Genomic DNA, 10,289 nt, shown 5'->3' on the forward strand with positions numbered 1-10,289 from the left:
CCCGGAGTCTCTCACCACAGGGCAGACACATCACAAAGTATGAAATGGTTTGGGATTGATTACACCTGAGGTTCAAAATGAACAAAGTTAGAGTTGTCTACTTGGTGCAAACTTTCTGATCCCTCCCGCAGGTATTGCAAGATAACTCAGATAAAGTTTGTGCCCAGCCCTCCCCAGATGGCTGTTATCCAGATAACAGGGAGTAAGATCAAAGGCAAGGAAGATGCTCCACTGGGATTCCAGGTCTCCATGCTCCACAGTGAGAACTTGTCACGTTCTACAAACACTAAAATTACAAATTGCTGATATGAATTAAAGACTGTCTTAACCTAAGCCTGTGCAGGATCTCCTCAGGCACAGAGTCCTCCCCTGCCATGGCCATCTGGGTAAGTGCCCTGCACTCAAGTGCAGAATAACAAGGTGGTTTGGTCCCAGGCAGAAAGAGAAGTTGTTCCTGGGCAACAGGGAGTTTTTCAGCATTTGCAATGGAAAAGCTGAGCTCTGACATTCTCTCAGCAAAGGAAACTGTGTTCTGCACAGGTAATGAACTTGTTTTCTTCTACAAGAATTCATTTTCTGTAACTCCTAAAATTCATCAATTTTGCACACTTTTGGAATATCCATAGATTTTTGGATTGGATTCATTTTTCTAATGTAAATTGATTCTCTGTGTCAGCACTTAAGTCACACAGTGAATATCCTGGCTTATTCTTTCCTACAGATCTTCTCATGTTACCAAGGAAACCTTAAGCCTGTATCTTAATGTAATGTCTTCAGCTCTGTGTTTGTCTAGAATTGCTATTGGACTTGACTTCTTTGGTTTGAATAATTCAAAGATTTGAAGCTGTGGTGGTTTTAATATGTTTGACTCAAGGAGTGGAAATATTAGGAGATATTGGCCTTGTTGGGAAAAGTGTGTCACTGTGGTCATGGGTTTTAAGACCTCCTCCTAGCTGCCTGGAAGCCAGTCTTTTCTTGTTTGCCTTTTGCACAGATCTAGAACTCTCATATCCTTCTGCCCTATGCCTGCCAGTAACATGCCTTGTTCCCACTTTGATGATTATGGATTGAACCTCTGAACCTGTAAGCTAGTCCTCATTAAATATTGTCTTGGTAGAGTTGCCCTGGTTATGGTGTCTTTTCACATCAATAAAACCCTCACTAAGACAGAAGTTGGCACCAGTGACTGGGGTATTGCTGTGAGATTTCCTGACCATGTTCTCTTTTGAAAAAATGTGGACTTCTGGACTTTGGTTTGAAGTGCAGTGGGATTCTGTAAGTGGGGCTTATGGGCCATCCAATAGGAGTATGAAAGACTTTTTTTTTTTTTTTTTTTTTTTGCCGAGAGTGATTTGTACTGTGGAAGCCTGGCTCTAGAGGTTTCAGAGGGGGAAGAATATTAATATGTGACCCAAGCCCTTTGGAGGATCCCTGAAGATCAAGTGTGGATCCCAGACACTGGAACAAGAAGATGTAACATTGAAGTTGCCTTGGAGACCCCAAAATGTTCAAACTGCCATGCTCTGGGATATCTGCTGAGAAAAGCTACTATCAGGGAGTGGAACCAGTCAAGAAGAAAGATGTTTGTTGCAGTCAAGAAAGATTAAAAAGGATTTGGATATCTGAAAACTACTTTGATTTCAGACATGGAGACGCAGTTTGGATTTTTCCTAAGTTGTTTCTTATTTTGCTTTCGGTATCATAGTTAAGTGATTAGATGAATCTCAGAAGAGACTTTGAAAAACTGACTAAATGTAATTTTTATTATACTATGGCTAGGTATGACTCATGTGTGTGAACAAGCCTATGAGAGCCAGGGAGTAGATTGTGGTTTGAATAAGCTTGGTTCAGGGAGTGTCACTAATAGGATTTGTGATCTTTTTCAATGATTTTTTTCATTCACTTTGCTGTGGGCTTCGAGACATTCTCCCTAGCTTTGGGAAATAGTCTTCTCCTATTAACCTTTGGAACAAGATGCAGAGCTCTAACCTCCTCCTGCGCTATGCCTGCCTAGATGCTGCCTTGCTTCCCTCTCGATGATAGTGGACTGAACCTCTGAACCTTTAACCAGCCCCAATTAAATTTTGTCCTTCTAAGAGTTGCCTTGGTTATCTTGTCTGTTCATAGCAGTAGAAACCTACATATGACAGAATAAGATTTCCAAGGAAATGAACCTGCATGTTCTAAGTTGTACTATGGACAGCCTCACAGTGTGCTGCATCTCATTCCTAGTTCATTTAGAGCTACTAGATGTCAGAGGCTGTCCTTAGCCTGGGCTCTGAACCACGGGATGTTCAGCTAAGGAACATGGTTGACAGTTATGAAATATGAAGTCTATGGTAAACTTGGTGGTGGTTTCCCCAGGTCCTAAGAACAGGAATTGAAGACTCTTGTTTCTTGGGAGAAATAATTGCAAAGCACTCCAGTAACGGAAATACCTGGATTTTGTTGCTTTCTCTAGATCTGGTCTCTTACTAGCTCACATGATTCCCAAACTTTATTTTCTTATGGTGTTAGGAGCAGATAAACAGAAATTTATCACCATTTTGTTACAAAGAGACCTTCAAAGCTACTGGTCAAGGAGGCCTGTAATCTTTTGTTCCATTGTGAGATCCATCACATCACAGGTTGTGTTCTTATTTTGCTTTCGGTATCTCCTGAAGAACTCTTAGATTTCTGTAATAACTGCATACATTTGTGACAAAACTCTTGTTATGTCTGAGACAAGACTTCTCTGGGACTTCCTGTCCCTCCCCCTTAAGAGCACACTGTCTTCTCTGGAGTTTCTAAAGATATGTTTTGATGAATTCTAACATTTTCCCTATTGTTTCATTTCATAATTCTTTGATTTTTTGAAGATGAAAGTATAATTATATGAGTTATCTCTTCTTGAGTCTCCCTCAAATCTCTCCCAAATACACCCCCATGCTGTCCTTTGCTTTAGTGTCCTCCTTTAATCACATAATACATATTCTTAAATGCACAACTTCAACATGCTCAGCCTGTATAATATTACTTGTATGTGTGTTTTCCATGGTAACTTTTGGTTTTGGACACCCAATTGATGTGCTCTCCCCTGCAGAAGATAATTCCTCCCTGTTTTTAGATTTCCTTAGTTACCTGTAGTTCTTTGTGTAGGCTGAGTAGTGGGGTTTCCTGTACCTTGGTATGTCTAATTGTTGTCCTTCTTTAGCTCAAGTTTAAGCAGCCATATCTCCTTAACCTGACCAGGAGACATAATCTCATAGCAAACTCCCTGATTGTGCAGCTCTTCAGTCTTTCTACTCATCTCAGCAGTGTTCTCTGAGCTTTGGCTGCAGGAGTTCTTGGTAGATGGATCCACCAAGACTGGGATCTAAAACTCTACAAATTGCTTAGTTGTAGTTTTCTTTGGGATAGTGGACCATGGCAGGTAACTTGGTAAGGTAAAGCAGGTCTGAGACTCTGGAAATCAAATACCCACACCTGAGACAGTAGCTTGCTCCCTTCTTTCTGCCAGATTCCTGACCTGGAACACATGCCTTCTACCCATGTCAGTCATGTAACCCAAAACAGAGTTCTCCATGCAAATCCTCGTTTGAGGATTTTGAGTACTTTGAGTCCCTGTGGGTGTAGCCAATAAGCTTCCCTTCCCAAAAATTCCTTCCCACAAAAGTATTTAATCTCTAGGGCCACCATGAGGAGTAGGTCCACATCCATTTTCCACAATAAACGACCAACTAACAGTTTTGAAGTAAGGACTATCTCTTTCATCTACCACTGCCATGGGGAGCATGGAGAAGACTTTTGCATATTGAGCATTTCTTCCTAAGTTTCTCATTGAAGGCTTCTTTGTGCTTCCAGAGAACCACTGATCCTTTGCATCTGAGCTAAGCTGGAGTTCCAGGCCCCAGCCTGGGGCTAGATGCTGTCCTTAGCCAGCAGGCCTCTAATGATCCCAGCCTCTTCACAGGCCAGTGGCCACCCAACATTTCATTCCTGACTTCTCTGTGTAGTTTTCTAATGGTGACTAGATGCCTGGGGGTCAAGGAATATCAGCTTCCACCTGCTCACATCTTAGACTGCCTTTTCCTCTCTCCAGAGCAGTGTCTTAGAGCTTTCCTAAAGCCCAGATAGCCCAGATTCAACAGTAGCAGCTCTCTGCACCGATAGGGCAAAACATGGACCCACAGTTTTATATAATGGCCTTCTTCTGTTACAAAGAGAAGTGCTCTTGATTAAATATTTAGAAAAATTTAAACACTTTTATTTCCTCTTAATATACTACATTACAGTACAATATGAACTAAAAATCTATGAAATTACTTCATCTCACACCCTTGATTTTCAGTTGATAGTTCTTTACTAATTTTTTTTTTTTGTTGTTTTTTGAGACAGGGTTTCTCTGTATAGCCCTGGCTGTCCTGGAACTCACTTTGTAGACCAGGCTGGCCTAGAATTCAGAAATCTGCCTACCTCTGCCTCCCAAGTGCTGGAATTAAAGGCATGTGCCACTATGGCCCGGCTAGTTCTTTACTATTTATCTAGGAAGTTTTTTAAACAACCGTACAGGCCTCATATGTACTAAATATTCATTAGTGGAAATAATGAGTTCTTCATAAAATACCCACTGCATCCCTCATGTACATTGGGCAGGCTTCTCTGAAGTCTGGAGAAGCCTCCTGCACCTAGAAAGAGATAGAAGACTCCTGTGGAGCCTATCCTTCTAGGTGACCTTAGAATGGGATGGCACTAAGTCTATCATAACTGTAGTTTTATTTTCCACCCTGATTTTACATGACAAAAGAGAGAAAAGTAAGAATATGTTCACACTGATATGTGATTCTTGAAGTCTTTTCATAATGGCATAATGGCATAAGATTAAAGTCATAGGTTGGATGCACAATCACTTAGAATTCAGAGAAAGACCAGGATTTCACACTGGAAAGGGAACATGGCTCCATCATTCTACTGTTTTGGCCATTTTTGTCTTTTCTGTTTCAGACAGGCAAAGAGTGGATGAGTCATTAATAGAGCTGAGTTATCTCTCCCAGGTCACCTGACAAGGTGCTGCATGAGAAAACAATCAGCTGACATGTTTATAGAGATCATTCTGTGCCCAAAACAGTTCCATGTTTGGTAAGTATGTATAGAGCATGTTCTTTCACACTTAGGATCCTCTGAAACAGGTACATAACTGACTGTCCATATGTTCTAGAGTAGGGCATTGGAGCACTGAGTGCTTAAGATCATCCTCTGAGGAAATCCAGTTGGTAGAATTAGATTCAGAGTCCAATTTGGTAATCATTTTTTCCTGGATATTTATTGAGAATATTTGACCTGGCCAGGCAGTGTTGGCACATATCGTTTATCTACCACTGGTAAGGAAGGAAGATCTTTGATGTAGCGGCCATTCTGGTCAACAGAGTGAGTTCTAGGACAACTAGGGCTACACAGAGAAATGCTGTTTGAGAAACATATAGTGGGGTAAGCAAAGGGGATAGAGGGAAGAGGAAAAGTGGGGTATGCAGGGAGGTAATCACACACACATACACACATGAGAGAGAGAGAGAGAGAGAGAGAGAGAGAGAGAGAGAGAGAGAGAGAGAGAGAGAGAGAGAGAGAGAGAGAGAGAGAAGATGCGATGGAAAGTGAATATTTGACCAGGAAGTAAGGAGGAGAATAAAGCAGACAGTGAAATAAAATGACCCTGTGCAGAGGAACAAATGGGCACACAGTCACAGTCCTCCAGGAGGAAACATTTCTAGTTTTGTGCAATTTTCTCTATTCCAATTCACCAGATATGTAAAGTTATTGGTTGTCTGACAATTAAGTGAGATGCAGCTCTTGCCCCAGAATAAACTAAACCCATGGAGCAGGAGTGGTAATGATTCTTAGAACTCATAGAACTAGTTATTGTACAAGACAGTTTATATTTGGAGGTAGCCCCACAATGGTGCACACAATTCAGCCTTGATTGGAAAGCATTAGGACAGTGGTGACAGTTGGGACAGTGGTGATATCTTTGAGGTGGTGTGAGCTGGACCTGATTTGGTAACATGTAAGCAGAATGAGGTGAAATCTTGTTGCCAGGTTGGTGATGGTTGGAATTTGTGAACAAGGCCATATTATGTAATGAAGAGTTTTCTCTTTTCTCCTCAGTTTGTTGCTATTTTCTTCCTACACATATACAATGAATAAAGCCAACTTACTCCACACTGACATAAACCTGAAAATCACCTTATTCTCTGAAGTGAGTGTTGGGATCTCAGCTAACAGTATCCTTATTTTTGCCCATCTCTGCATGTTCCTTGGTGAGAACAGGCCTAAGCCCATTGATCTCTACATTACTTTCTTCTCCCTAACCCAACTAATGCTGCTTATAACTATGGGACTCATAGCTGTGGACATGTTTATGCCTTGGGGGAGATGGGATTCTACCACATGCCAATCCCTTATCTATTTGCACAGGCTTCTGAGGGGCCTCACCCTTTCTGCTACCTGTCTGCTGAATGTCCTTTGGACCATCGCGCTTAGTCCTAGAAGCTCCTGTTTAACAAAGTTTAAACATAAATCTCTCCAACACATCTCCTGTGCCTTTCTTTTCTTCTGTGTTCTCTATATGTCTTTTAACAGTCACTTCTTCATATCAATTATTGCTTCTCCTAATTTGACCTTAGAGAATTTCATGTATGTTACTCAGTCCTGCTCACTTCTACCTCTGAGTTACTTCAGAAAAAGCATGTTTTCCACACCCATGGCCATCAGGGAAGCCTTTCTTATCAGTCTCATGGCCCTGTCCAGTGGGTACATGGTGGCTCTCCTATGGAGGCATAAGAAGCAAGTCCAGCACCTTCATAGCATCAGCCTTTCTTCAAAAGCATCCCCAGAGCAAAGGGCCACCAGGACCATCATGCTGCTCATGAGCTTCTTTGTGGTTCTCTACATTTTAGACTTTGTTATCTTCCACTCAAGAATGAAGTTCAAGGATGGCTCAATATTGTACTGTGTTCAAATTATTGTGTCCCATAGCTATGCCACAATCAGCCCTTTTGTTTTTATTTGCATTGAAAAGCATATAAATAATTTTTTGAGGTCTATGTGTGGCAGAATAGTAAATATTTGATTATTCATTGATGGTTATGAACCCAGAGTATAATCCATTATGCTGTCATCAGATCTATGGTTCATGATATGATGCAAACATTCTGTGGCTTAAATTGATAAATGAAAATGAAATTATCTGTTTTTTTCTGTTAAATCTGTTTACCTTGTATGTTGATGACAATTATACATACATAAAGTTAAACCGCATACTGTCTTAGATATTTCATGCAGTTTCTTTCTCTCAGTGTGTTTTCAAAGGAGATTTGTGAGATAGCTCTCATTTGACCCGAGTTAGTACATAGCTTTTAAGTTCTAAAGAAGGATATATTTTTAATATATAACAGTTTGTGTGTGTGTGTGTGTGTGTGTGTGTGTGTGTGTGTGAGAGAGAGAGAGAGAGAGAGAGAGAGAGAGAGAGAGAGAGAGAGAGAGAGAGAGAGAGAGAACTTGGGTGCTCGTGTTTATGGATGTCACAGGTATCAGATATTCTGGAGTTCCATCTCTAGGCACTTGTGGGCCACCCAGTGTATGTGTGATGGTAAATGATCTTGAATCTTCTAAGGAGTAGCATACTTACGTGCTGAGCTATCTCTCTGGCACATGACTAACTATGTGATAGCTATGACATTTCCAATCATTCAGTTGCCTCAGTTTTTATATTTGTTAAAATATGTACAGAAACATTGATTTGAGAGTTGACTATGACATGATCTAGTGAACACACACATGCAGTCAAAACTATATGCATACTGTCATTTGCAATGATGCTCACACAGCCAGATTTAAAATCAAGAAGGGTAGGAATTGCCACTTCCTGGCAATGTTAGGATGTGGAATCAGATCATGGTCTCCCCATGCTAAAGGATGGTAGACATAGTAAACCAGGAACATATTGAAAAAGTAGCCTCCAGAGAGACACAAACACAATATAAGAATGTCAGTGGAAATCACCATCACTGACCTCAAGCTGTATTATAGAGCAACTGTGATAAAAATCTGTATGGTAAACTGTATAGAGACAGGCAGAAAGATTAATGGAATAGAATTGAAGACCCAGAAATGAGCTCTCACACCTATAGTCACTTGATCTTTGAGAAAGGAGCTAAAACAATGCAGTAGAAAAAAGACAGCATTTACAAACACCCGTGATGGTTCAACTGTAGGTCTGCATGTAGAAGAATGCAAATCCATCCATTCTTATCTCCTGCACAAAACTCAAATCTGAGACCAGAATGCTCAGGAGAGCATGTGGACTGCAGAAGCAACATAGCTTCTGGGACAGGCCCTGTTTTGGAGCTTCATTTTCAGTCATGAAGCAGATCTGAGCTCCAGACATCCACACACTGTCCCTGCCAGAGGAGAGGTGGCTGCCTGGGAGGGCTCTGACCCCCAGAGCAGGTGAGAAAGCCATCTTGTATCCCAGGTCCCTCAAACACCAGTCTGTACAGGAGAGTACTCGGACTGCAGAAGTAACATAGCTTCTGGGGCAGGCCCCTTTTCAGGCCTTCATCTTCAGCAGGAGGCAGATCTGAGCACCAAACCACTGTGCACCTTCCCTGCAAAAGAAGAGCCTGACTGCAGAAATTATTCTGCCCACTAAGACTCGGGAGAGAGTTGGACTTCCAGGAGTGCTGACAGAGGATAAAGAATCACAGGAGGAACAAGTTCCAGCCAGAAATAACTATAACAACTAAAGCCAGGGACTAACAGATGGCGAAAGGCAAACATAAGAATCTTACTAACAGAAACCAAGACCACTCGGCAATATCAGAACCCAGTACATCCACCACAGCAAGTCCTGGATACCCCAACAAACCTGAAAAGCAAGACTTGGATTAAAATTATATATCACGATGCTGGTAAAGGATTTTAAGAAGGCCCTTAATGACTCACTTAAAGAAATACAGGAGGGCATGGCTAAACAGGTAGAAGGCATTAAAGAGGAAGCACAAAAATCCCTTAAAGAATTGCAGGAAACACAACCACACAGGTGATGGAATTGAAGAAAACCATCTAAGATCTAAAAAGGGAAGTGGGAACAATAAAGAAAACCCAAAGGGAGACAACTCTGGAAATAGAAATCCTAGGAAAGAAATCAGAAAACAGATGTGAGCATCAGCAGTGGAATACAAGAGATGGAAGAGAGAATCTCAGATGCAGAAGATTCCATAGAGAATATGGACACAACAATCAAAGAAAATGCAAAATGCAAAAAGATCCTAACTCAAAACAGCCAGGAAATCCAGGACACAACGAGAAGATCAAACCTACGGATAATAGGAGTTGAAGATTTTCAACTTAAAGGGCCAGCAAATATCTTCAACAAAATTATGGAAGAAAACTTCCCAAACCTAAAGAAAGAGATTCCCATGAACATATAGGGAGCCTACAGAACTCCAAATAGACTGGACCAGAAATGAAATTCCTCCTGACACATTATAATCAGAACAATAAATGTACAAAATAAAGACAGAATATTAAAAGCAGTAAGGGAAAAAGGTCAAGTTACATATAAAGGAAGACCTATTAGAATTATACCAGACTTCTCACCAGAGACTATGAAAGCCAGAAGATCATGAACAGATGTTATACAGACCCTAAGAGAACACAAATGCCAGCCCAGGCTACTATACCCAGCAAAACTCTCAGTTACCATAGATGGAGAAACCAAAGTATTCCATGACAAAACCAAATTCACACAATATCTTTCCACGAATCCAGCCCCTCAAAGGATTATGAAGGGAAAACACCAACACAAGGACAGAAACTACACCGTAGAAAAAGCAAGAAAATAATCCTTCAACAAACCTAAAAGAAGACAGCTGCAAGAACAGAATCCAAACTTTAACAACAAAAATAACAGGAGGCAACAATTACATTTCTTATCTTTTAACATCAATGGACTCAAATCCCCAATAAAAAGACATAGACTAATAGACTGGCTACACAAACAGGACTTTACATTTTGCTGCTTACAGGAAAACCACCTCAGGGACAAAGAGAGGCACTACCTCAGAGTGAAAGGCTGGAAAACAATTTTCTAAGCAAATGGTCCAAAGAAATAAGCAGAAGTAGCCATTCTACTATCGAATAAAATTGACTTCAAACTCAAAGTTATCCAAACAGACCAGGAGGGACACTTTATACTCATCAAAGTAAATATCTACCAAGATGAACGCTCAATTCTGAATATTTATGCTCCA

The 10,289-nt window shown here is 40.8% G+C and overlaps 1 protein-coding gene across 9 annotated transcripts; it reads left to right on the forward strand.

Annotated features, from left to right (window-relative positions):
* The first annotated feature begins 259 nt into the window (after positions 1-259).
* On the forward strand, positions 260-7,303 carry LOC147003891 (vomeronasal type-1 receptor 53). Of its 9 annotated transcripts, XM_085840331.1 has the most exons (4): positions 321-540; positions 722-2,627; positions 4,984-5,118; positions 6,142-7,303. In XM_085840331.1, exons 3-4 carry the CDS (start codon positions 5,054-5,056, stop codon positions 7,103-7,105), a joined length of 1,029 nt encoding a protein of 342 aa, XP_085696457.1. In that variant the 5' UTR covers positions 321-540; positions 722-2,627; positions 4,984-5,053; the 3' UTR covers positions 7,106-7,303. The 9 variants fall into 9 exon arrangements, with proteins under 9 accessions (XP_085696458.1, XP_085696460.1, XP_085696455.1 ...); XM_085840332.1 differs by lacking the exon at positions 722-2,627 and having other exon boundaries at positions 260-386; XM_085840334.1 differs by having other exon boundaries at positions 316-2,627; positions 5,034-5,118.
* The last annotated feature ends 2,986 nt before the right edge of the window (positions 7,304-10,289 follow it).

This window comes from Mus caroli, unplaced genomic scaffold, assembly GCF_978045245.1.
Source record: "Mus caroli unplaced genomic scaffold, Mus_caroli_1 scaffold_7, whole genome shotgun sequence".
NCBI classification, from domain to species: domain Eukaryota; kingdom Metazoa; phylum Chordata; class Mammalia; order Rodentia; family Muridae; genus Mus; species Mus caroli.

Excerpts from the sequence above, each read along its gene's own strand:
- LOC147003891 (XM_085840332.1), top strand. The coding sequence starts at position 5,054 with ATGAGAAAACAATCAGCTGACATGTTTATAGAGATCATTCTGTGCCCA. Across the intron at positions 5,119-6,141 it reads CCAAAACAGTTCCATGTTTG|TTTGTTGCTATTTTCTTCCT; the intron begins GTAAGTATGTAT and ends TTTTCTCCTCAG.